Genomic DNA, 27997 nt, shown 5'->3' with positions numbered 1-27997 from the left:
TAATCAAGGAATCAAGATGCACTTAGCATTTTATGTGCATTTTTAAATCTTTTTTTAAATGTAGAAATGAAGGAGGAGTGCTTTGAATGGAGCATATGCAAAATGATTCATCTGGCTTTTTCTTTAATCTTCTAATATCTGCACATGTAAATTGGTGATGCTCATGGAAACGTCATGTAGAATTAGTCATCTTCCTAACACCCATTCTTCTGAGCACCAGTCTTTAAGCAAGCATGTTTAAAAAGCATCATTAGGCAAAATCTGCAAATTATCCTATGATCAAAAGGTTCATATTTACAACTTGACACCCACTAAAGACTTTATTGCTTCATAATTAATATTTCATTTAAAAAAAAAACTGTTGAAAACTCTGAAACACTAGAATTCAAAGTTAAATATGGTGGCTGACAGCAGCTCGGATGTTATAGTGATTGTTGGGTTGAAATTTTGATTGTTGCTGAAATATTACAGCATTGCCACATATGTGCTTGTTGCTGATTGGTTAACACAAATACAATGCAAAGGTTGCATATAAGTATTAATCATCAATAGATTAAAGGTTGGGAAAGGGAACACAGAATTGGAAAGGCGTGAAAACCTCCTTATTAAACTATTACTAGTGATTGATATAGCAAGACTTAAAAGAACATAACTATCGCATTCCGTAGATGTGGTCAACCATGCATTAAGAAGAGGTCAGGGTACAATGTTTCATGAACTCAATGTGAACTGAACATTCTAGGGTGGATGAAGAAGGAATGCTTCAGCTTAGAGCAGTTTGCCAGAGTCGTGTGCAGAAGCAAAACTTCCCATCAAGTGATTTGTGTCGGGATCTCCGCTTGGCCAAGCTGATAAAGCTCATTTTCTTCCCCCGAGTCCTTCGGTTACTCTCCTCCCGACGTGTTTAACCACCTGAGCCTTTGATAAGGTTCCAAGGCACGTTCCCCCATTCAGCAGAGAATCAAAGCAGCAGAAGTGATGAGATTTATGGCTACATGCTATGCTTTATTACTATCAATAAATGGCAACATTAACTTCTTCCCAACAACAAGGGAAACCCCAATCGCATCAGTGGCCAACGATCAATTAGCCTGCCCCCCAACTTTGGAGTGTCCTGGAGGCTCCCACCGCAACACGTGCTCTCCATGAAGGAGAACACGCTTTGCACAAATATAAGGTGTCACCTTTTTTTAGGATTTTGCATTTGGCAACTTTATACTCGGTGTGTGTGTGTGTGTGTGGCTTTACAGCTTTTGCTTTAACCCTGTGCTCTCAATGGATGGTTGATTAAAGTTCAACATGTTCAAGGAAAGACATGGTAACGGACGCTTGTGCTTTCATGCGCACCTCTCACGATTTCCCCATTTCCGTTGGTTTCGTAGCCTGCAAGGACCTTCCGTACTCGTGTGCGGAGATTCGGGCGGCTGGAGCAGCCTCCCTCCAGAGTGCAAAACAGTTTCTTGCGGTCTCCCTCCTGTCATAAAAGATGCCGCGGTTACTGGGAGCAACTACACTTTCGGAAGCACCGTCACTTATACGTGTAAGGAAGGGTATGTAAAGGAGCTCAATCGGATCGGAACTCTTAAACGTTGTCGTACTGCGCTATCTGGCCTTCAGAATTCTTTGCAGGCCGCACCCATCATGGGGTGCTTTGCAGGGCTGGGAGATACCTGGTTTTCAGCATCATGATACATAGCGGCTAAATACGGCAATATACTGATATATCACGTTGTCTGGCTCTGGAATGTATCTCAGCTGCTTGCATTTCTTAGTACACAAAGTATTGATCTGATGTGTAGCGATCTTTCCTATTCTCATTAATTCAAGAGGTTTCTGGAAGCTTCTGTGTGTGAAAGCAACAAGCAGAAGGTTCGTGATGTTTGGGTTATTCCTTCAGAGAAGCTGAGTACAGCTGACTTAAACTGGTTCTCTTACAGTCAAGGTCGCTCTTTCAGTCAAGGTCATGCTGACTATAAAATAAGGCCAGAAAGAGCCTGGATTTCACTTTCTCTTTCTCTCTCTTTTCCTTCTGGTGTGGTGTTCTGTACATAGTATGCTTAGTGTTAAGGTTTAAACTTATTATAAGTTATTGTAAGTTTAAGTTAAGTCTGCTGCAACTGGATTTCTTATGGACAGCGCCAATCCTGAATGTATTGGATTTTTGGCTATTATGCTCATTTGCCTTCAGTAGCAGTAAAGCTCTGCTGGATGAAATATAATAATAATAATAATAATAATAATAATAATAATAATAATAATAATAATAATAATTCTATTTATACCTCGCCCTTCCCAGTTCAAAAACCGGGCTCAGGGCAGCTAACAACAAATTTAAAACACTTAATTGTAAAAGCAGCATAGAATACAGTATAAAAACACGAATAACAATAAAATTCAAAAATCAATTTAGGGGAAAATAAAGATTAGATAATCCCCAGGGCTAGCTGGCTGAATTGGTCCTACTTGGGCCAGTGAGGAGACCAGGGGAGAATTAGCTGTGGGGTCTCAGAGCCTCTGGTCTACTTTTTGGGGATCCTGCAACGTGTTTAAGTTGTTGCTCTGCTAACTATACAGTACATTGGAATCTACTCTGGATCAATACAGAGTAGCATTTCAATGACATTTCCTCCCCACCTTAGGGAGGAAGGAGCAGCCAAGGGATATCGCTGAGGTATATCCGCCCATCCCTGCAAAGCCCCGATACCGCTTTGGCTCATGTGAGCCAGAGTGGGCATCAAGGCTTCTTTCAACTGTTCAGCTTGAGCCAGGGAGGGGGCAGGGGGGTTTCCTCAAAGGTGCAGGCAGGCAAGCAGATGGAGCCCAAGAAGAGGTTCACCTGGAATGTTTTCAGGCTCTGCCTGCCTGAACCGTTGCTGATCTGCAGGCAAATTGCGATGGCAAATACAGTATTTTTTGCTCTATAAGACTCGCTTTTTCCCTCCTAAAAAGTAAGGGGAAATGTGTGTGCGTCTTATGGAGTGAATGCAGGCTGCACAGCTATCCCAGAAGCCAGAACAGCAAGAGGGATTGCTGCTTTCACTGCGCAGCAATCCCTCTTGCTGTTCTGGCTTCTGAGATTCAGAATATTTTTTTTCTTGTTTTCCTCCTCCAAAAACTAGGTGCGTCTTGTGGTCTGGTGCGTCTTATAGAGCGAAAAATACGGTACATTGCGGCTCCCCAGCCATCGCAATGTATTTCCAGCTCAAATTGTCTGAAACCAGTATTGCGAACTGAACACCATTTATCAATACATCAGACAGCTCCAAAGCTTTGCACCCCAAATGTGCTTGCCTGGCTGAAAAGTGTCCTTCAACTCTGATGCTTGTCTGGATAGAGAGGGAAGTGTGAGAGTGTGTAGAAAATTGCCTGCTGTGCAAAGGGAAGATTTATATTCATTGCTCTGTCCACCTCAGCCTCTGCCCCCGTAACACTGGCAAGTGGGTCCTGGATGCTTGCCCAGAAAGGAATGTTTGGGCTGAAAAAGATCATCCACCTTTTGGTCTCGAAGATGTGTTAGCTCAATGGAACCTTTTGTTCAAAGCTCCCTGAATGATTTGTTTTAGAGCTAGCAGTGTCATAACTACTTGATAGGGGGGCAAAAGATTGCACCCATCAGTAGGAAGAACCCCAGCACCGCCAGTGAATTGCATCCAAGAAAATATATCTAGGAAAGAAATAATCGCAGGCATGCCAAAACACTTTCATAGCTGTGACTTGTTTTTATCTGTGGCTCCAAAGTTAAGCACTTTTAAGGCCCGGCAATTTAAAATAACTCTCCTGTTGAAATCAGTGGAATTTGACATTGATTTACTCCTCCACTAGTTTCCAAGGTTTACAGAAAAGGTATATTCTAATTCATTTTAATCATTTATACCTGTTCTTTCTGAGAATAAAACTTTCCCATGGCAACTTAACCCCCCCCCAAAAAAAAATTAAGTACATTTCAAAACTTTTACAGTGGTACCTTGGTTCTCAAACTTAATCCATTCCGGGAGTCTGTTCAACTCCCGAAACCGTTCGAAAACCAAGGCGCGGCTTCCGATTGGCTGCAGGAGCTTCCTGCACCCAAGCGGAAGCCACGTCGGACGTTCGGCTACTGAAAAATGTTCGCAAACCGGAACACTTACTTCTGGGTTTGCAGCGTTTAGGAGCCGATTTGTTCAGGAGCCAAGCCATTCAAGAACCAAGGTATTGCTGTATGACGTTAGAAGTCTGTTCTATTATGAGTGTAATGTTGCCTTTCCTTTCCATTCCACAGCTACACATTAATTGGCACTGAAACTGTGGAATGCTTGGCAAGCGGCAAATGGGACCTGAATCACCAGCAATGTGTGGCTGTTTCATGTGATGAGCCTCCGCCTGTGGAACATGCCTCTCCCGAAAGCGGCCATCGTCTCTTCGGCGATATAGCGATCTACTACTGCACTGATGGGTACAGTTTAGCTGGCAATGCCCAGTTGCTGTGCAATGCCCAGGGAAAGTGGGTGCCGCCGGATGACAAAGACATTCCGGAATGTATCGCCGACTTCTGTGAGAGACCGCTTCCTGCACCCTACAGCATCTTGGAATCGTCAAACAAGGCCAAATTTGCAGCCGGGTCCGTTGTGAGCTTCAAGTGCGCAGAGGGCTTTGTCTTAAACACGTCTGCTAAGATTGAATGTGTTCGGGGAGGGCAATGGAGCCCTTCTCCGTTGACTATCCAGTGCATTCCTGTTCGCTGCGGAGAACCAGCAGGCATTAAAAACGGTTATGCAATCGGCACAAATTACAGTTTTGGGGCCATCGTGGCTTACAGCTGCACTAAAGGGTACTATATCAAAGGAGAGAAGAAGAGGACATGCGAGGCAACTGGAACATGGAGCGCTGCTATGCCCACCTGTCACCCAGTGTCCTGTGGAGAACCACCCAAACTTGCAAATGGAGTTATTGAGGTACTGCTAAGGCCTTGAGCATAGACAGCATTAGCAACTGGAAGGTTCAGTAGTTTAAAAGTCCAGGCCAATGAATGTGGAAAAAATAATTAAAAGCAGAGTTTTTGTTTAAGGTAGTTATGGAAATGCATTAGTCTCTGAATCAGACTTCTAAAAATCAGATAAGTGCAGTGCTTTTAAACAGGACACTAAGAAAACCAGAAAACATTTTGCTGGCTGAGTTTTCTGGTATTTTTTTTCTGTACAGATGGTGGGCAGATTTGTAGGGATAACCAAAAGATGTATCCAATATCACTTTTTCCCCATTCATCATCCATAAAAATGCCGAAAGGGGTACCAAAACCTGTTCAGGTGTACAGGCACATTTATTTCACCTTGAGTTTGTGTTTTGTTGATAATAATGTCTTTCAACATTAAATTTTGGAGTTTTTGTTTCATCTGGTCCTATGAAACTGGCCTCACAGCTAATGCCCCACCTCACTTGCACAGAGAAAGACTGGAATTTGTGATAATCTTTAACTCTTTAAGTGCGGGTGAGTGGGAATGGTACCGGTTGTTCTTGGAATCAGAGCCTTAACATTTATGAACTGTCAGAAGTCAGTGTTTATCTGCTAGGTGTGTGACGTTTTATAAGCCCTAAAGTTTGTTCTGGTCTGTTTTACAGGTTGCAACAGGGCGTTCCTTTGGGAGCGAAGTGAGATTTCGGTGCAATGCTGGCTATCAACTGAATGGAAGCGCAACATTCACTTGCCAAGCTAACCGCCAGTGGCAGAGTGAAGCCCTTCCTTCCTGCACCCTTGTCACTTGTGCAAAACCACCTTCTCTCCAGCATGGCTTCAGCAAAGGAGAAAGTTTTGAAGTGGGAGCAAAAGTCAGGTTCTTCTGCGACGAAGGCTACGAGCTGATCGGAGATGCCTCCTGGACTTGTCAGAACTCTGGGGTGTGGAACCGAAAACAAAACCCCAAATGTGTCCCGGCAAAGTGCTCCGAGCCACCGCTAGTTGAGAACCAGCTGGTCATGAAGGAGATGGCTGGACAAGTAGGCGTGGTCCACTTTTCCTGCAAAGAGGGCTTTGCTTTGCACGGTGCCTCCATATTGAAATGTTTGACGTCACAACAGTGGAACGATTCTTTCCCTGACTGCCAAGCCGTACTGTGCCCTCGGCCGCCTTATATCCCCTTTTCAGACTCCGTGGTGTCTTCCCTTCATTTTGGCAGCACCGTGAGCTACACGTGCATGGATGGGTTTTTGCTGAAAGGTGTTTCGACCATCAGCTGCCAAGCCGACGGTACATGGAGCGCCCCGCTGCCGGAATGCATTCCGGTGGAGTGCCCACAGCCGGCGGAAGTTCAGAACGGCATTGTAGACGTCCAAGGCCTTACCTACCTCAGCACCGCCCTGTATAATTGCAAACCGGGCTTTGAACTAGTGGGGAACATGACCATACTTTGCGGGGAGGATGGCCACTGGCTTGGAAGGAAACCAACTTGCAAGCCCATTGAGTGTTCCAAGCCCAGGGAGATTCAGAATGGCCGATATTCGTACGTTGACCTGCACTACAGGCAGACAGTTACCTACTCATGTGACAGAGGATTCCAGCTCGAAGGGGAAAGTGTCCTGAGCTGCCTGGAGACAAGGGAGTGGGATGCAGAAATTCCCTCTTGCAGAGCTATCAACTGCGATCCTCCACAGCCCATTGAGAACGGCTTCGTCGAAGGTGCAGATTACAGCTATGGCGCTATGGTGATATACAGCTGTATGCCAGGATTTCAGCTCTCAGGTCTTGCCATGCAGACTTGTGAAGAGTCTGGTTGGTCTAGTGTTAGCCCAGTATGCCTGCCGACTGATTGTGGCCTTCCTCCCCACATAGATTTCGGGGGGTATATAACAATTAGCAGCAATGAAAAGCTTTTTGACCATGGAGGAGGGTTTGAAGAGGGGTTCCCTACTGCCAGCCCACCTTTTTACTCCCTAATACTTGATAACCAGAAAGACATGCAAAGTTATTCAAAGGCCATTAACACGCTGCCGTTGTCAGGATACTTATATGGGACTATGGTGTTGTATAGCTGCTACCCTGGCTACGAACTCTTAGGGAATGCCAAACTGGCTTGCCAAGAGGACGGCATGTGGAATGGCAGTGCCCCTGTCTGCATCTCCAGCCGGTGCGAATTGCTGCCGCACCCGGAAAACGGCTTTGCGAATTTTACAGAGAACACGCTTGGTAGTTCAGTGAAGTATACCTGCAAACCAGGGTATAAGCTGATGGGCTCAGAAACGAGGCTTTGTCTACCCAATGGGCAGTGGAGTGATGAAGCCCCGACTTGCAAAGTAGCATCATGCACGGGGCTTAGCAGGCCCATGAATGGCACAATAAGAGGGGAAGGTCGCACTTATGGGAGTGTGGTCCACTATGAGTGCGACCCTGGGTTCCAGTTAAATGGTCCTAGTAAGAGAACGTGTCAGGCCGATCAGAACTGGGATGGGGATGAGCCGATCTGCCTTCCCATTTCCTGCGGCCAAATCCCTAATCTAGAGAACGGCCAAGTGCTAGGAGAGGAATATACGTTCCAAAAACATATCGAGTACAGCTGCAAAGAAGGTTTCGTCCTGGAAGGGGACCAGAGGAGAGTCTGCCTTGCAGACGGACAATGGAGTGGAAGATCTCCACTTTGCAGGGTGATCCAATGCGCCGAACCACCGGTGCTTCGTCACGGGCAGACTAGTGGATCGGAATTTGGTTTTGGGAAGAGAATTGAGCATCGCTGTGACGAAGGGTATGTATTGCGTGGTGCATCCGTACGTATCTGTCAGGCTGGCGGTAACTGGGATAGAGAAGCTCCTTTCTGTGAGTCTGTCAGCTGTGGGCCCCCTGAAGACATCTCTCACGGCTTTCTGAACGGCTCAGTCTTCACTTATGGGAAATATATAAAGTACATCTGCTTTCCTGGCTATGAGTTACAGGGCAACCCAGTGAGGCAGTGTATGTCTAATGGGATGTGGAATGGAACAGCCCCCTCTTGTGTGCCTTGCGAATGCCCTGTGCCCGTGATTCAGAACGGGGCAGTTGTAGGCAACCATTTCATCTGCGGCGAGAGAGTAGAGTTTCAGTGCCTGGAAGGTTTCAAGCTGCTAGGACCCACAGAAATCACGTGTGAAGCTGCCGGCAGATGGAGTTCTGGCTTTCCGCACTGCGGGCAGATCTCGTGCGGCCCCCCGCCAACGATCCCCAATGCATTCATCAATGGGAGCAGCTCCGTAGACCAGAATGCCATCGTTTATAATTGCGAACTGGGCTATGTGATGCAAGGCAGATCGGAATTGACATGCATGGAAACTGGAGCCTGGAGCAAGCCGTATCCAAGTTGCACCTTACTGACTTGCGGGCCACCACCTTCTGTCCTTCACGCAGTTGCTGTTGGAGAGTCGCAAGCCTATGGGAGCAAAGTCCAGTACAGGTAAGAAGAGTTCACATGCCAGTCAAAGAGTCTTAGGCCTGGGTGATACCTGGTTTCCAGCATCGCGATATATCACCAGCAAAAGCATCGTGACTTACCAATAAATTATTTAATAAGGAGGGGACTATGTAGAGTCATTGGCTGGCTTCATGGTTTTTCCAGAATCATGGTTTTTGCCAGAGCCAGCTCTTTTGATTCATTGCCCCTTGCAAGAGGCAGGGGAGAGCTGAACCGGCAGAGTTAACAGGGACTACAGAAACAGAGAGAAGCCTTGGCTGGCTTCCCTGTTTCCCCCACAATCATTGTTTTTGCATAGCACACAAACACAATTGGTGATATGTTGCCAGGTCAAAAATTATGAAACCGATATCACAATATGGACTTCCAACTGGCTTTGGACTATATAGCAATATACAGTGGTACCTTGGTTTACGAACTTAATGCGTTCCCGGAGTCTCTTCTTAAACCAAAGCATTCTTAAACCAAGGTACAAATCAAGGCGTGCTTTCCCATAGCAATGGGGGACTCAATTTACAAATGGAACACACTCAACAGGAAGCGGAACATGTTCACAAACCAAAACACCTACTTCCGGGTTTACAGAGTTCTTAATCCAAGTTGTTCATAAACTAAGCTGTTCTTAAACCAAGGTACCACTGTATTTACCAGCCCTAGTCTGCCTTAGAATGCCTAGCATCACATACATACATACATACATACATACATACATACATACATACATAACTTGAGGTTGCCATCCTGTTTGCTCTGCCTACCTGCTAACCCTGCTTCCCCCATACCTAGCCAATCTCCCTTTATACCTGACCAAAACCCTCACCCATCCCCTCACAGGTCACTCCAACCTCCCATTCCACTCCCAACCAACCTTAAGCTCCTCCCCATCACAGCTCAGCCAACCTTTAAATGGGGTTTTAACACCACTGTTTAATGGAGATGGGGAGGCACTTAAGAGAATGGCTTGCAAACTGCTCTCTGAAGCACCTCTCCATCTCCTTAAACCCTCCTTGGGTTGTTTTATGGCAAGCTTCCTTTTCCCCCTTACAAGAAGTAGAATTTGTTAAATCATCAGACACAGACATCCCCAACAGATGCTTGTTTTGTGTTTGCATTGTAAATGTATTTCACAAAGAATAAAGAGTATTGGGGAAAGGAGGTGGCAGTTGGTGTTTGGGAGTTGGTTGGTCATTCTGTTAGTTGATTACTGTATTTTTCGCCCTATAGGATGCACTTTTTCCCCTCCAAAAATGAAGGGGAAATGTGTGTGTGTCCTATGGGGCGAATGCAGGCTTTCGCTGAAGCCTGGAGAGCGAGAGGGGTTGGTGCGCACCGACCCCTCTCCCTCTCCAGGCTTCAGGAAGCTATCCCCAAGCCTTGCGAGCCTGGCAGGAGTTCCCGCCCGGCTCGCAAGTCTTGCGGGAGGCAGCCTGCCCCGAAGCACGGGGCAAGCTCCGGAGCGCACCCCAGGCTTTGGGCAGATATCAGGCACCCCACAAGCTCGGGGGACAGCGGGGAGGCGCAGTGCCACCATCCTGCTGTTCCCCGACCTGGTTTGGAGGCTGCCAGCCCCACAAGCTTGGGGGACAGATATCCGCAAGCCTGGGGAGACTGGTACGACTTCCTGCCGGGCTCCCTAGGCTTGCGGATAGCAGCCTGTTCTGGGGGCTGGGGTTGGGGGAAGCTTGGGCATCCCCTGCCCCAGCCCCGCGCCTGCGGGGAAAATAATTTGCCCCCCTTTATTCCCCCCCCCAAAAAAACCTAGGTGCGTCCTATGGGCCGTTGCGCCCTATGGGGCAAAAATACGGTATTTAAGAAGGTAGCTTAATGCAGGTACTGTCTGGAGAAGTTTGTGAAGGTGGGCAAGCTATGGATTAATAAATTGTGCATTGCTATGAAGGAGCTTTGAAAACAAAAAGGAATAAACCCTCTCTTGGGCTCAAGGGAGTGAAATGCATTGTGTTCATTAATAGGTATGCGAATAATATTTGTTGTTCAACTCTTGCCAACCTGACAAGTAAATCTTTATCTTCAAGTCTCGTGTAAGACGTCTTATTTTATCACAGACAGCTAACATATGTACCTTAGGATTCACTTCAGCAGTTCAGAGCATGCAATATGTACCTATTGCTGGTGACCCCAGTGTGACTTACATGTTGCAGATGTCTGGAGGGTTATGTGATGGAGACAGAAATGGATACCTGTACCTGTCAGGAAGATGGGCACTGGTCCCCTAATAGTATTTCCTGTTGCCCCAGAAAATGCTCCCTGCCAACAAATATAACCAATGTAATTATTTCTGGTGATGAGTTCACTGTGAACCAGAGCATTACCTTATCATGCCAAGAAGGCTATATTCTGAATGGAGCAAACACTTCCACATGCCAGGTAAAGGTTTATCTCACTTTTGCTCTGCTTTAATCCCTGTCTTAATAGTCATATATCTGTGCCTACTGAAGTCATTCCTGAAGAGCGAAATAATAATAATGTTATGGTAATACACCATGCTTTTATTCTGCTAAATGAAAACTGAACCGCATCGCTGTTTTAAAAAATATTGATCTGAAAATAATCCTCCCTCGTAACCTTTTTATAATGGCACCATTCCAGACTGGCAGCTCAATCCTATGCATGCCTACTCGGAAGTAATTCCCAGTGCAATGAATGGGACTTGTGTCTATTAGGAAAGTGTGTAAATTAGGATTGCACCCTTAGTTTTAAATTTAGAGGAAGTTAATTCTGTTATTTGAAAGGCCAGACATTCCATGCCACCTCAATAAAACTTGGCATATGAGAACTGTGTCAAATTATCCTCCTTAGAGAAGCGTGGACCTACTCCTATTAGGTAGTGGAGTTTTATCCTTTTGTTTTTCTAGATACATTTCAATTTATATAGTTCCTGGAAACCGTTAAACGGCTTGATTAGCAAGCAATGGTTGCATCGTTGTAATTTGTCATGGAACGGTTTATGTCTACAAAATTTGGAATATTTAGAATAAAAAATGCTATTTAGCAATTTGGAAGAAACTCATGCTGCTAAATAATGTCTGCTCAACATTTCTTGATCCAAATAATGCTTTCTGCGTGAATAAACACCTTTCTGCTAATCGTCAGAACTTTTGCTTTTGACTTTTCTCAATTCCAAAAAGTGCAAGTTGCAATCCAGAAAAACGCAGGACATGCCATACCCCTGACACCATTCTAAAAAGCCCATCATCCCTGACCGCTGGTCCTGTTAGCTAGGGATGATGGGAGTTGTAGTCCAAAAACAGCTAGAGACCCAATTTTGGGAAACCCTGGTCTAGGTAATAGTGAATGTCTCAATTCTTCAGTCCAGTCATTTCTTAAACTCTGCATATCAAAGTTATTTGTTGCTAGGCTGTTTGCACTTTATATATCTTGTGAAAAGAAAAAAGAAATTTGTTGCTTCTGTGTTGCTTAGCAAGCCATGGAGATACTTTCCCCCCTCTTTTTAGAATAACGGTAACTGGATGCCATTATTTTCAAGCGAGATCTGTGCTCCTGTTTCCTGTGGAAAGCCTGAGGCTCCAGAACATGGAATAATGATTGGCAACAGATACAGTTACAAAGACATGGTTCTTTATCAATGCAGTTCTGGTTATGAGTTGGAAGTAAGTCCATTCAATCTTTTCTTCATTCTGTTGGTTAGCATGTTGCCCAGTAGATGGCATGCTAAATTAAAATCAATGTGTCCTTTTATTGGGAAAAGCTTCTTACAACCATCATTTGCACTTGAGAATAAAATACAGGTGTGCTGCATCGCTTATGTTGTGCATCTTATTTGCCACTCATTAAACCACAGGAATTGGCAAAGCCATTCTCAAAAGAATTAAGTCACAATGCACCTTTCAAACTGGTACACCAGAAACTGGATCCAAGTTGGGATGATTGCTTGTGAAGCTTTGGTTGTAGGTCTGCATCTGTTAAGACAGGAACTGTAGCTGGATCTCCATGAGGATCTGGATCGCCAGATCCACAATGAGGAGCAAATAAACTAGTAGTTCAGAGATGAGAGAGCTGTAGCACTTCAAATTGCAGGCAGCAAATCGTATTTTTGACTCTCTTGCTGTACAAAAACAAAACAAACCTGAAAGTAGGAAAGTAGCACACCAGAAAGAAGGCTGGGCAAGAATTTTTCAGCCTGTATATTTGTTGTTCATAATAATAACACATGGGTAGGCAAACTAAGGCCCAGAGGCCGGATCCAGCCCAATTGCCTTCTAAATCCGGCCCGCGGACGCTCCGGGAATCAGCGTGTTTTTACATGAGTGGAATGAGGCCTTTTATTTAAAATGCATCTCTGGATGATTTGTAGGGCCTGCCTGGTGTTTTTACATGAGTAGAATATGTGCTTTTATTTAAAATGCATCTCTGGGTTATTTGTGGGGCATAGGAATTCGTTCATTTCCCCCCCCCCAAAAAAAAATAGTCTGGCCCCCCACAAGGTCTGAGGGACAGTGGACCGGCCCCCTGCTGAAAAAGTTTGCTGACCCCTGTAATAACACAATACCTTGGGAGGGGAGAGTATTTGTTTATTTATTATTTAAAATGTTTGTATGCTGCCCTTTCATATTTCTTCGATAATGCTTTTCTACTTCCGTTATTCCTTGGGTTGTGCCCAGTGGTTCTGCATGCAGGAGATAGCTTGTGCAATCAGTTTTATCCCTCCTCCTCCTCCTCCTCCTCCTCCTCTCAGCTCCAGAGGTTGGGCCCCTCTGGGTGGGCTTTGTTATACGGGGCTTCAGTTGGGGAGGAGAATCTGCTAGAATTAGCTGGTGCACCTTGCCCAAAGATCTGCTGGTCTAAGATTCCTCTGTCCAATATCAGATTTCCTGTGCAAATAGGAGATTTTGTGCTCTTTTCTGAATTATTCTTTTACCCGATAGGGTGATGCAGAGCGTATTTGTGGAGCGGATAAACTCTGGAGTGGAGCAACACCAGTCTGCAGAAGTAAGCGATGCATTAATTTTATTATATGTCAAGCTTAATTTGAACATGACTTCCCCCCCACCCCAAGGTGCAATACTAGAATATGTTGTGTAGCTCAGCGGAGTCTGTTTGGGTCCTTTGCAGAGATTCTGAGATGCTCCCCCCCCCAACATTTTCCTAGTAATTAAACATCTGCAAACTCATCCATACCCACACAGTAAACAAAGCTAAGTGCAGTCGTACCTTGGATCCAAAACACCTTGGATCCGAAACATCTTGCAAGTCAAAAGTTTTGGCTCCTGAACACCGCAAATCTAGAAGTGAGTGTTCCGGTTTGCAAACGTTCTTTGGAACCCGAATGTCCGATGCGGGTTCCACAGGTTCCTGCAGCCAATTGGAAGCTGCGCCTTGGTTTCCAAACATTTTGGAAGTTGAACGCTTTACTGAAAAGATCACCTGTGTGTTTTCATTCAGAGATATCCTGTGGGCCCCCTGAACCAATAGATAATGGATCCATTATTGGCAAAGATTTTGTGCTTGGAGATGAAGTTCTCTACAATTGCGATCAGGGATTTGAACTACAGGGGCCAGCTCGAAGGATTTGCCATGTTAACAAGAAGTGGAGCCCCTCAGCCCCTACGTGTGTGAGTAAGTAAATATCAGTGTCAGTTGACAAAAGTTCTCCACATTAGGTAAATTTCAGTAGAAACGCAAAGCCTTCTCTTTCCTGTAGTTGCCACAGGCAAAGCCATGTTGGTGGTCATGTGACAAGGGAGAGGAAAGAATGGGTGTTTTCGTTTTCCCCCAGAATTGTTTTATTAGTCCTTTACCCCCCCCCCCCAGATAATCTTTATTGTTTTTTTTCATTACATACTGTACATACACATATTGCATTACATTTTACATTTATATTTGCTCCTAGGAGCTGACTCCCCTCCTTCTTTCTTCTGGCATTTTTATATCGTTTCTAAGTTTTTCGCATTTTCCTTATGCATTTTTTATATTGTTATTCTACCTCCACATTTGTCCATAAAATATCTGTAAACAAATACATCCTTCTATACATACGATTCTTGTTGTCTGTCTATTTTCATTTACACCTACTGTTTATTACATTGGTCACATTGTATATTTTACTTCTTATTGTTATTATTGTCCAATAAAATTTTATTGGACAGTTTTATTGTTTTATTTGTCCTAGTGTTATATTTATTGTTTATTGAGGCCATGAATTGCCCTTCTTCCAAAAGGGAGCCCAGAGCAATGTACAACAATAAAAGCAACAAAACCCACCGGTAGGTAAAACACACATGTGTTCCAAAAAATCTATATCAGAAACCAAAATAATTTTTTTAAAAAAACCCAGAATCACCTGAACGTAAGATGAGTCATGCTGGACCAGTCATTGGCCATCAATGCCTCCCATGGGAGTAAATTCCATGTGGTGTGTAGAAAAGTGCTTCCTCCTTTCTGTCTTGAATCTTCTCAGCTTCATTCATAAAATTCCCCCACGTTTTAGCGTTATAAAAGAGGAAGGAAAACCTCCCTGTGTCCACTTTCCCTACAGAACCGTTTGCTGCTGTTAGGCATTAGACCATGACCTGGTTTGCACAACACAGTAAAACTGTTAAGTTGTGGGAGAACATATCAGACGACACAGCAATTCTTCAAACAGCTCTTGTTTATTCACAGGCCAGAACAGAACTGAACTGAAGGGTTCAGCCAGCCTGCTTATATAGAGCTCCAGTACAACGTAACTGTAACAACTTTCTGTAACTATCCAATCACTGAACGTCACTTTCAATCCCTTATTTGCATATGTGGACCTGAACTATCTACAATATCCCCCTGCTGGCCCAGGGTGAGAACTTCAGTACATAACAAAAACGAACTATGACTTACTGGGACTGTAAGAACATGTGGTCTCTCAGAGAGGGCTTCCACACCACGCTAAGCCAAGCCAAGGTTTTGCTTACCATATCGTTCAAGCCCTGACTCATGATTAAGCTCTTTCTCCACTGACCACAAGCTTCTTTTCTCTTGCAGGCATAAGATGTGAACCACCTCCAAGAGTGGAAAATGCATTGCCTGTAGTCGTAGAGAAAGCATACTACAGAAGCAACATATCCTTTGTATGCAATTTTGGATATCACTTGCTTGGACCCGAAAACATCACCTGCTTGGCCAATGGAACTTGGAGTAAACCCTTTCCATCCTGCAAAGGTGATTTTTGGGTTGTGTTTTGCATTTGTCCTGCTAGTTTTCTTGTTCATGGGGACACAGGCGACGGTTTATACACCGTCCTCTTATTCCAAACGAGTGAGAGGTCCAGATTGTCTTCACAGAAATCCACATCTTCAGAGGGGGGTTAGGGAGCCCTGATAGACTCTCGTTGCTCTTCTGATGCTTCTCTTGTTAAACGATTCACTGCAAAGAAACAATTGTCCTAATTAACTTACCATTGTTTAGAAACCAGATGTGAAGATCCAGAATTCATTGAGAATGGGAATGCTGTCTATGAAAACAACACAGTTGGCAGCAGGGCTGCGTATTATTGCAACAGAGGGTACAGCTTAGAAGGCGAGCCCATTGCAGAATGCACAGAAGCAGGAACGTGGAGCCATCCTATACCTCAGTGCAGACGTATGTTCACTTCTCAATAATGGAAACTAGCTTTACTTGTTTTTGACTCCGTTTTCACTTTTATTGCTTTCATTGCAATACAGTGGTGCCTTGCAAGACAAAAAGAATCCGTTCCGCAAGTCTCTTCGTCTTGCGGTTTTTTCGTCTTGCGAAGCAAGCCCATTAGCGGCTTAGCGGATTAGCACTATTAGCGGCTTAGTGGGCTTAGCGGATCAGCTGATAAGCGGCTTAGCAGATCAGCTGTTAAGCGGCTTAGCGGATCAGCTGTTTAGCTACTTAGCGGATCAGCTGTTAAGCAGCTTAGCGGATCAGCTATTTAGCGGCTTAGCGGATCAACTGTTAAGCGGCTTAGCGGATCAGCTGATAAGCGGCTTAGCGGCTTGGGAAAAGGGGGGGAAGGGAAAAAACCCTGCAGGAACTCGCAAGACATTTTCGTCTTGCGAAGCAAGCCCATAGGAAATTCGTTTTGCGAAGCACCTCCAAAATGGAAAACCCTTTTGTCTAGCGGGTTTTCCGTCTTGCGAGGCATTCGTCTTGCAGGGCACCACTGTATCTGTTTGGTGACTTCCATGCCACCATTGGCAGAGAATAATAATAATAATAATAATAATAATAATAATAATAATAATAATAATAAATTTTATTTATATCCCACCCTCCCCAGCCAAAGCTGGGCTCAGGGCGGCTAACAACAATCAAAATAATCCATTTCTTCTTAATGTATATGTATGGATAAGTACCACACTGTGACACATACACTTAAAATAATGGACAGAATGCCTAAATGAACAGGTTACAGCTTTTGTTGTGGACTAAATACTGTATAAGCCTATTTTTCAGTGGTAGCATAATTTAACTAAGTAAGGATATGTCAGGTTTGTTTACTATCTGCATTTCCCCTCTCTTCCTACGGTTAACAGCAAATCCGTGCCCTGTGCCATTCATAATCCCAGAAAATGCCCTCCTATCAGAGACAACTTTTTATGTCGGGCAAAAGGTATTTATCAAATGCCGAGAGGGCTATCAGCTTCGAGGGCCATCTGTCATAACCTGTAATTCTGATGAGGCATGGACTCCGACTAGAGCTAAATGTGAAAGTAAGTAATATAATAATAATGAAAAGCGACTTTTGTTTTTATTGAGAATAGCTTTTGACATTAAGCTCCTCTCTCCAGTGAAGCTAGAACACAAAACCAAGTCGACAAAGCGATTTTATAGGCTGGTCTGCATTAATTCACGTTCAGGTAAAAGTGCTGATTGTCATATCAATCGGTGTCAGTCTGAGAGAGTTGGACATGCCTTGAAATCATGCCTAGTCTTCTGCCTGCGAAAGCTGAGATTCACATTTTGGGTAATATGTAAATGTAATGGGGGGACAGGGCCGTAGTGTGCGGGTAAGGGGGGGCCATGGCCCCAGGCGCAAGATTTTGAAGGGGTACAACAAGGCACCACCATGTAAGCACCCCCTCACAGCTCTGTGCTGTGCCTGGGGGTCCCCACTTGACCCCGCCCCCAGAGTATGCAAATGGAGGGAGGACCCGGTGCTTTGAAGGCCCAATGATCTCCTTGGCTGTTGGGGCTTCAAAGTGCCATGTGTCCTTATGCCAGCTGATTGACAAGTGGACAGCCCCACCCACCGTTCAGATTTGGCCAGCAGCTGGGAGGGACCATATGGGAAGCTATAAGGAGCCCCAGCCTGACAACCAAATCCATATGCAAACAACCAGGTGCGTGGAAGTCAGGCATCCTTGCATATCTATAAATGCTGAAGTCAAATATGATATTCAGACTAATTACCACCCCCCCAACCCCAAGCTCCCTGAATAGTCTTTTCAGAGTCAAATCGTGATGTGCTTTACCATTTAAATCACAGTTTCGTTATTGTGTCTGTTTAGAGATATCTTGTGGACCACCGGCTCACGTAGCAAATGCTTTGGTTCGGGGAACATTTTATCAGTACGGAGATGTGGTGACATACTCGTGCTACAGCGGATACATGCTGGAAGGCTCCCTACGAAGCGTTTGTTTAGAGAACGCAACCTGGACAACGCCACCAGCCTGCAGAGGTAAACAGGCCTTTGCCATAACAGCTGTGCCAGAGGCCCATCCTGCCACATTCTCTAGCAATTGTATGATAGGTGCCCTCTAAAAAGAATTTCCCAGAGGTTTCCCCAGTGTTTACCATTAAAGAAGCACTGTCTATATAATATAATAATAAAATTTTTATTATTTATACCCCGCCCATCTGGCTGGGTTTCTCCAGCCACTCTGGGAGGTTCCCAACAGATTATTAAAAACACCAAACATTAAAAACTTCCCTAAACAGGGCTACCTTCAGACATCTTCTAAAAGTCAGATAGCTGTTTATTTGCTTGACATCTGATGGGAGGGCGTTCCACAGGGCGGGCGCCACTACCAAGAAAGCCCTCTGCCTGGTTCCCTGTAACCTCAATTCTTGCAGTGAGGGAACCGCCAGAAGGCCCTTGGAAATGGACCTCAGTGTCCGGGTTGAACTATTAGGGTGGAGGTGCTGCTTCTAATATAGTCAGGGTTTTGCTGTGCTGAATTTAGAGACAACATCTTTCAGGAAACAGGCTTCTAAATTTAAAGGTTTTTTTTAAAAAACAACACACACATCTTTTTTTAATCTTTTCTTTCCATATTGCCATTACTACTGCTTTTAGGTTCTTACTTGGTTGTCCTCAATCGCTTTTGATGTAAGTTGCTTTGGGTCACTCTGTGAGAAAACATAACGAACAATAATGAACATAATAATTAAAATAGGGAGGTGGAGGACCATAAATGCCACCTTGAGGTAATAATGATAAAGGTAGCAATAATAGAATAAACTCCTCCCTCAGTTTAGCTGCGGGGCTACTCAAACTGGGAGGTATGGAGCTGCCACCACCCAACCTCCAACTGATATCTAGGTTAAACACAAAGCAACACGCTATCCGACATCATCGTTCTTAAGGTTTGCCTTGCCCCACCTTGCAGAATTGGCTGGCAGGGTGTTGGCAAATAACACACAGCCTGGTGCTGTGATGTTACCACTCGTCTTCCACTGGACGTTGCAAGGGAGGTGGAATGAAGATTTATCTGTTTCATATTTCCCGTAAAACTATCCCAGTTTTGTCAGGACAGTTCAGGAAATCACCATTGCATTTCGGCTCAGTGTTTCTCAAACATTGGGGGCAAGGGGTAAACTTCCAGAATTCTGTTTCCTTCCCTCCCACCCCAACCATCCCATGCCAACCACCGGCTTGGCTAGTGAGTGCGTGGGTATTCTTGGATGTGGGTGGCGCTGTGGTCTAAACCACTGAGCCTCTTGGGCTTGCCGATCAGAAACTCGGCGGTTCGAATCCCTGCAACAGGGCAAGTTCCTGTTGCTCTGTACCAGCTCCTGCCAACCTAGCAGTTTGAAAGCATGCCAGTGCAAGTAGATAAATAGGTACCACTGTGGTGGGAAGGTAAACGGCGTTTCCATGCGCTCTGGTTTCTGTCACGGTGTTCCGTTGGGCCAGAAGCAGTTTAGTCCTGCTGACCACATGACCCGGAATGCTGTCTGTGGACAAATGTCGGCTCCCTCGGCCCAAAAGCGAGATGAGCGCCACACCCCATAGTTGTCTTTGACTGGACTTAACCATCCAGGGGTCCTTTACCTTTACCTTTTTTACAGCAAGGATAAGCAAGGATGGCGCTGGTGTAAATTTTGTGTCTACATATGACAGTCTTATGCTGACCTGCACATTGCCCCAATCCAGCTGCATGCAGCAATTTGAGAGGATGTGGGATTATCCGTCCCCAGCAAATGCTGAGCATCTACAAAAAGAAATAACAACCAGCTTTATTGTATGCAACTCTTTAATCTATTAAATATCGTGCATTATTCATCCTCGCCTTTCTACCCAAAAAATGAGTAATAGAAAAAAAGGACCAAAGGCAGAAAGGGTCTTGTGTTCTCCTGATTCATGTCCCAGAGAGCTTTTTTAAAAAGAGAGAAAGGAAGAAGTGTATGATAAATAATGCAGACTATTTGCATTGCAAAAAGACTTCCAGCACCTAAGCCTTTGAAGGGCCTGCATCAGAAACAGCATGAAAGCAGGCAGCATCAATGACTCACGTGAACCCTGTAGGGCTTCAGCACCAATAAATAGTATTACGAAATGCCCCAGGTCTGCAAAATCAATACATTCTAACCCAATTAATGACATCTTAATTAATACGAGTCTTACACATAAAAATGCAGTGTGAGTACTTTACGTTGGAACCGTTTCTGAGCAGGTTACATGTCATATTCTGGCAACTCTGGAGGTCCAGCCCCGAGGGCCTTCTGGCAGTTCCCTCATTGCGAGAAGCAAAGCTACAGGGAACCAGGCAGAGGGCCTTCTCGGTAGTGGCACCCGCCCTGTGGAACGCCCTCCCACTAGATGTCAAAGAGAACAACAACTACTTTTAGAAGACATCTGAAGGCAGCCTTGTTTAGGGAAGTTTTTAATGTGTGACATTTTAGTGTCTTTTTGGTCTCTGTGGAAGCCGCCCAGAGTGGCTGGGGAAACCCAGCCAGATGGGCGGGGTACAAATAATTTATTATTATTATTATTATTGTCCAGTGGATTCATGACAGTAAGACTCAGTGTGACTCGGAGTAGCCTCAAGGGAAAAACCAATACAGTACTCAGCAGCTCACTCCCAGTTGTAGACCCCCCCCAAGAAAGTGCAAAATATATTACTCACAAGAAAATCTTAGTATTCTTCATACTTAGTAGATCTGCATTATTATTTAAGTACCGTTAAGAGACAAAATGCTGTAACCCCCCTGCGACAGGTTTTCTGGGTATTGTGAGTGTGACACAGTGCTCAAATTCATTCCACATTAGACACTGTGCTTCACACGGGTTTGATAAGAGGGACTTGCCAATCAAAAGGTTGGCGGTTCGAATCCCCGCAATGGGGTGAGCTCCTGTTGCTCGGTCCCTGCTCCTGCCCACCTAGCAGTTCGAAAGCACTTCAAAGTGCAAGTAGATAAATAGGTACGACTCTGGCGGGAAGGTAAACGGCGTTTCCATGTGCTGCTCTGGTTCACCAGAAGCGGCTTAGTCATGCTGACCACATGACCCGGAAGCTGTACGCCGGCTCCCTCGGCCAATAAAGCGAGATGAGCGCCACAACCCCAGAGTCGTCCGCGACTGGACCTAATGGTCAGGGGTCCCTTTACCTTTACTCAGACCACCATGTGGCCCAATATGTTGTCAAATCAGTTTTAATTACTGCAATCTGATGACAGGGAGGAGATGATGGATGGGGTCCAGCCCCTACATATATCCTCCACTCTTGCCCTTCTTGGCTAATAAAAGCAAGCTGAAGAGGCAATTGACTGTGTGGGTCTAGGGGGTGATTTCATGCCTTGCCGCAAGAGGGGTGGTCATGCCATAAGCTTTGAAAGAGGCAGTGGTTCATCCCCTCAAGAGGAGATCTCTGGACCCAGAAATATCTGTCAATTACCAGTTGCTAATATCTCCTTCTTTGGTAAGGTGTTTGGGAAGGTCGTGGCATGACAGCTTCAGGTATGCTTGGAAAGAATCAGTCATCTAGTCCCATTGCAAGTCCAGCTTCTAATTTGGGACCAATACTGCCTTGGTCACCATAGTCCGTTCATCTTGGTTGGGAGAAAGCTCAGAGGAGTGTGCCCCTGTTGATTCTCCTGGACTGCTTTCAGAATTTAGGAGCTGGATGCACAGCTTTGTAGCGGTTCCACGCTCAATCTCTGAGAGCAGTTTCAGAAAGCAACATTGGGTGGCTTCTTCACCCCATGGGAGCTGTTCTGCAGGGTTCTGCAGGAATCATTCTTGTTGCCCGTGCTGTTTCGTATCTGTGTACGAAGTCACTGCAGGAGCAGCCATTATGATTTGGAGTGAAGTGCCGTCAATGTGCTGTTGACGCCCAGCTCTGTTCCACCAGTATCAAGGGAGGAAGTTCCTGAAGCCAGTAATTGGGTGGATATGGACCAATACGATTGAAACTGGACCCAGATGACAGAGGTTCACCTTGCTGTGTGGGTCCCAGGTCCAGAACATTTTATTATTTTATTTTATTTTATTTTATTTTATTTTATTTTATTTTTTATTTTATTTTATTTTAATTAACCTACTGAAAAAGACTGAAGTAGGTCAAACATTGAATCCACTAGAGGGCAGCAGTGCATATGCATGTTATTCTGTATAAATATTTATAGCATGCTTCAGCAAATGCAAGACCTACTTTTTCCTAACTGCGCCAAATATTTCTTCTACGTTATTTCAATAATCCTGAATTGAATTTACAGAAACTCTGTAAAAATAAGCCAATATTACCTCCAGTGAAGAAGTCAATTTGGTGCTTTCCTGATGCTTTTAGACTCCCAGCATGGCTTAAGTCTAGGGATGACAAGAGTTGTAGTTTGGCAACATCTGGAATGCAGCTGTTGGTGACAGCTGGATAGAGTGTTGGACTAAGGCCTAGGATGCGGGAATGTTAAGAACAGTAGGAAAGGATATATTGACTAAGCATTATCCTTCCTTCACTCACGCCAGTGGTTGGTGTAGCAGAGCAGATTCCCCTCAATATCGCAGGAAGCTAGTTTGCAGATTCGTTTGAATCTCTTTAGTTAAGCAATCCAATCTGGCGTGCCCAGATGGATTATTCCCGGTGTCCCCTTTTCTCCCTCTTAAAAGAATAAAGACACAAGAGTAACAAGAAGTTTACTCACATTTCAGTTCAAGATTTGACCCCTGAAAGGCAGGCTTTGCTTAGTAGTTACCGTATTTTTTGCTCTATAAGACTCACTTTTTCCCTCCTAAAAAGTAAGGGGAAATGTGTGTGCGTCTTACGGAGTGAATGCAGGCTGCACAGCTGTCACAGAAGCCAAAACAGCAAGAGGGGTTGCTGCTTTCACTGCGCAGCGATCCCTCTTGCTGTTCTGGCTTCTGAGATTCAGATTTTTTTTTTTCTTGTTTTCCTCCTCCAAAAACTAGGTGCGTCTTGTGGTCTGGTGTGTCTTATAGAGCGAAAAATACGGTACATAGCAATCTGTGAGTTCATCTCACATGGAGATTGAGCTCATGTGCTGCTGGCTGAAAGCCAGCAGACAGCAAAATTACATTAATAGATCAAAATGGCTGCAGGAGAGCAGCATGGCAGCAAAAGAGCAACAAGCAAGCGAGAGCAGACAAGACTGAGAAAATGGCTGTGTGACTTGGCTCTTTTATGGAGCCAGCCAGAGCCATGCCCATCTCCCAGATCACATGCAGGGGGAGGATGCTCCAGACCAATGGAACAGGAAGTTACACTGACTGGATGTGCCCCTGCCTGTGCCCACTCTAGGAAAATAAGGAATGTTGCATTTGATTGTTCCAGTGGATGACATTCCACATAGAAGACCAAATTATAAATCAACCACTCAGCCACGGAACTCGCTGGCTGACCTGGGACAGTCACCTTCTCTCTGGCAAGCCTACCTTACAGGATTGTCAGGTTGATAAAAAGGGAAAAGGAAAACAAACTGTGCCACCTTGAGCTCCTTGCAGGAAAGACGAGGTCTAGCTGTAGGAAATAAAGAAAATATTATTCCTATGTAGCAGGTGGGGGCTCAGGCTGACAGGGTAACCTGACAAAATTAATTCAGTAGCTGAAGGCTACTAATTAAGGTGCTCACCCAGTATGCTGTACAGTGGTACCTCGGGTTTTAGAGGCTTCAGGTTACAGACTCCGCTAACCCAGAAATAGTACCTCGAGTTAAGAACTTTGCTTCAGGATGAGAACAGAAATTGTGCTCCGGCGGCACGGCGGCAGCAGCAGGAGGCCCCATTAGCTAAAGTGGTACCTCAGGTTAAGAACAGTTCCAGGTTAAGAACAGACCTCCAGAACAAATTAAGTTCTTAACCCAAGGTACCACTGTACCAGATAATCCTTGCAAGCAAGGAAATCTACTTTGCCTAGAAACCACCTAGTGCCAAGAATGTTTGGAATGTGTCCTGTTCTGTAGCGCATCCTCTGTTTTCATTGCCTCACATTCTCTAACCTGATGCTGCTCCCCTTTTCAGCTATTTGCCGGTTCCCATGTCAGAATGGCGGAGTCTGTGAGAGACCAAATGTGTGTTCTTGCCCAGATGGATGGATGGGGCGTCTCTGTGAAGAGCGTACGTATCTTTATTTTTTAAAATAAATAAATCTGTGTGTGCTACCCACCTTAAGCACCTGAGATTACAGCCGTACCTTGGAAGTTGAACAGCTTAGTTCCCAAACGTTTTGGCTCCCAAACGTTGCAAACCTGGAAGTGACTGTTCCGGTTTGGGAACTATTTTTGGAAGCCGAACGTCCAACGGGGCTTCCGCGGCTTCCGATTGGCTTCAGGAGCTTCCTGCAGCCGATCAGAAGCCGTGATTCAGTTTTCAAACATTTTGGAAGTCAAACGGAATGGGTTCCGTTTTACTTCTAAGCTCGTCTTCTTCTTTCTTTGGCGATCACTCATAGCCAAGTAAGATTGTGTTCCATAAACACAGTTTTAACAATGAGTCTGTAAGTGACTGTGGAGGCGAATTCTGGATCCACACATCCTTCCACAGTGGGGACATAGGTTTCTGGGAGGGAGTTGATCACGGTGAGGGTTTGCCAAGCATGCCTTCCTCTTAGCACGTTTCTCCCTTGCATCCTGAGTAAGAGTGTCTTCAAAGCCCATGACACCTTTGGAAAAGGCTGTTCTCCAATTGGAGCGCTCGCAGGCCAATGTTTCCCAATTGTTGGTGTTTATACTACATTTTTTAGATTTGCCTTGAGAGAGTCTTTAAACCTCTTTTGTTGACCACCAGTGTTACGCTTTCCATTTTTAAGTTTGGAATAGAGTAGTTGCTTTGGAAGATGATAATCATACAACTATATGCATCCCAAGTTTCCATCCACATTACTGGCGTTTTCGGTGCTTGTCAGAATCGGTCCAGAAATAGTGAAAAGTTAAATCTTCCACAGAGAAGTTTGGACTCCCATCTCCTCACAATCCTGTATCATTATTCAGTGGCGTAGCGTGGGGGGTGCAGGGGGGGCCGGCCGCACCGGGCGCAACATCTGGGGGTTAGGTTAGGGTTAGGGGGCGCAAATCCACGGGTTAGGGGGTGCAAATCCACGGGTTAGGGGGCGCAAATTACTTGCCTTGCCCCGGGCGCTGACAACCCACGCTATGCCACTGTCATTATTGGTTCGTGCCAATCATGCATCCCTCAATGATGGTCATCTATAACCAATTTCTGATGAATTACACAGTCCTATCAGCATGCCTAGCTTGGAAATAACCCCCCTTTGAACCCTGTGGGACGTACGCCTAAGTAGATATTGCACTGGACTGCGCTGTAATAGTAGCAAATGTAAAAAAATGTAGTTACAAAAGTTCTTCCCTCTCCGCACCCGCCAAGTTCATATCGTTTGAGAACTGCAGAGCAGCGGCGTAAATATTGCAAGGAGCATTCAGTACACATCATCTTTGTTTGCTAGCATTTTTGTAACCAGGTGAACGGATCATACAGAAAAGATAAAGAGAGTCTAAACAACTCCGAGCCTGAATTTGCACTTCAGAGAGCAAAAACCAAGCAGACACTTGAAAGAGAACCAGGTCAGGTGCATTCGGTGCTCCAGCTGCCAGAGCAAATGGAAATGACAAAGGGTTCGTCCAACATTGTACGGGAAATGCAATGGGTGGTATTGTGCTACGTTTTGCTCAGAGAAGATCCTCTGAAATTAATGAACCTGACCAACTGGTGCTGCTAGCAGAAGCCCACATAAGGATTTCCACTAGTGCAATGCCCCCCAGTGCCAGATTTACGTATAAGCTAAGCAAGCTATAACTTAGGGCCCCACTCTCGGGGGTTGGGGGATTTAAAGGAAAATAACATGTGGATGTACATTTCCAAAATATAAGATAAAAAACAAATAAAATAAAACCTACATACAGCAGCAGCGTTGTGTTGTGTAGGCTCCTATGATGTAAGTCATGGGCCCCACCTGCTAGCCTGCTCCCTAAAATATCACTGGTTTGCTCATTTCTATATATAGGGTGCCTGCATTCTGCATGGACTGGTGGCATGGCAACATGGGCAAATGGCTTTAGAGACCTATGAGGTCCATAAATTGCCATATAGCATATATTCAACACAAAAAAACAGTGACAAATTGTTGATGACAAAGGACAGCTGGATATATAAAGGGCCCCATTACCTTCAGTAGATGAGGGCTTCATCAAACCTAAATCCAGCCCTGAATGCACCCCCCCCCCTTGCCTCTCCCCCCATACCACCACAATGGTCTACGGGAGTCAGGAGAACACCTGGAACAGTGCAAGTGATGGGAGGAAGAGAGGAGATCTTTCCAACAAGCAAGAGGTAACGCTTGCACTGATGGAACATTTGCAAAAGCAAGTCACCAAAATCCTCTGTAATTTAGGTTCATTAATTTCTATAGGTTTGCTGCTAACGTGTCTTTTTCCCCTGTACAGACAAATATATATGCCTTCATTCTCACTGTTTTAAGTAACATATTTACATTTACAAAGCAATTATAAATATTGAGAAGCTGTTTGGTGTTTGAAATCCAAGCAAAGCAGGGAAATTTCTTCCAACTTGTATGCTCCAGTGTCGTAGCGTGGGGGGTGCAGGGGGGGCCGTCCGCACCGGGCGCAACATCGGGGGGGGGGCGCTCGCGCTCGCACTCACAGCTCTCTGCCCAGGTGCTAAAATCCACGGGTTAGGGGGCACAAATTACTGGCCTTGCCCCGGGTGCTGACAACCCACGCTACGCCACTGGTATGCTCTGTGCTGATCACAAAACTTAACCTTTTCTAATGGTAGTTTCTAAAGCAATATTCTAGGTCTGCCTGCCCCCCCTTTATGCTTGAACAGATCGGTCAGAGGTGGAGCAGACACACAGCTCTGGCCTTGCATTTGACATGTCGCCGCTCATTTCCTTACCTTAGTGTCGACAGCGATGCTAAACCGAGACTCCCAACACTTAGGGACTGTTTTTGTGCTCTTGGTCATTGCAATCTGCCACCACAATTCACTTTTCAACTCTCTTTTGTAAGGAAAGGAACGGACAGCTGTCTAGATCCATCAAAGTTCATGTTTTCTTTTCTTTTCTTTCCCCCTTTGGCTTGGAATGGTAGTAACATCCTGGGAGGGAGGCTTAAGAATGTCTTATCTAATGTCATCGCAGTTTGTAAAGGATCTAATGTCGAGGGTGCTGCCAGCCGCTGATATTTCATGTGCCTCTTAACTCAAAAAAAGAGTTAAAGGTTGCTGTTGAAAGCGCAGTTGGGAATTGTATAAAGACAATGTGATTTAACAGAGTAAGCTAGGGAAAAACATTTGCGAAAACATATTTTTTAAAAACTTGGGCATTTTAAAAAAATTATTTTTGTTTTTATTTTGCTTTAAACTTTAAACAAACACACATAAATATAAACAACCAAAATTACAAAAGAAAAATCCTCGAGCATAATAATGGAAAAGGCTAAAAAACTACAAAAAATATCAAAGTAAATGGCATAGAACATAAGTCATTCTGGGAAAGAAAAAAGAAAGAGGAAAGGAGACGGAGAAGGAAGAAAAAAGGGGGAGGGAATGAGCCAAAACACAAGAAGGCTCGTCTATTGTATGCTTCCGTCAAGGTCACAACAGATCATTATTCTTATCAATTCTTTCTACCTGCATTCCATAGAATCCTTCATCTTGGTATCAGGGAACATTTCCCTATGCGGTATCATTCTAAACATAACCAGGTCTTTATTGATGAACCCTTATCCCCTAGATAATTACCGTATTTTTCACTCCATAAGGCGCACTGGACCATAAGGCGCACCTAGTTTTTAGAGGGGGAAATCCCAGAGCTTCTGGGGCTCCCGCCCCCTCCAGCCCCTAAGAACAAAGAAGCCAAGACAGAGAACGGGGTCCATCCCGCTCGCTGTCTTGGCTTCCTCT

The 27997-nt window shown here is 44.9% G+C and overlaps 1 protein-coding gene across 2 annotated transcripts in view; it reads left to right on the top strand.

Annotated features, from left to right (window-relative positions):
* The window catches only part of SVEP1 (sushi, von Willebrand factor type A, EGF and pentraxin domain containing 1), a 125550-nt gene that overhangs the window by 86623 nt on the left and 10930 nt on the right, over positions 1-27997 (top strand). Inside the window, exons 36-47 of one of the 2 annotated variants that reach the window (XM_081893589.1) lie at positions 1383-1550; positions 4259-4931; positions 5596-8390; positions 10568-10793; positions 11882-12037; positions 13313-13376; positions 13830-14003; positions 15402-15578; positions 15825-15998; positions 16919-17095; positions 17894-18064; positions 24080-24175. In XM_081893589.1, the coding sequence (XP_081749715.1) occupies positions 1383-1550; positions 4259-4931; positions 5596-8390; positions 10568-10793; positions 11882-12037; positions 13313-13376; positions 13830-14003; positions 15402-15578; positions 15825-15998; positions 16919-17095; positions 17894-18064; positions 24080-24175 (5051 nt within the window). Of the gene's footprint in view, positions 1-1382; positions 1551-4258; positions 4932-5595; positions 8391-10567; positions 10794-11881; positions 12038-13312; positions 13377-13829; positions 14004-15401; positions 15579-15824; positions 15999-16918; positions 17096-17893; positions 18065-24079; positions 24176-27997 lie in introns of those variants that run through there. The other variant, XR_014163915.1, reaches the window with a different exon arrangement.

This window comes from Podarcis melisellensis (assembly GCF_964234715.1).
Source record: "Podarcis melisellensis genome assembly, chromosome: 17".
Lineage (NCBI taxonomy): Eukaryota > Metazoa > Chordata > Lepidosauria > Squamata > Lacertidae > Podarcis > Podarcis melisellensis.
Note: the sequence above shows the minus strand (reverse complement) of the source record. Positions and strands in the feature narration are given on the sequence as shown.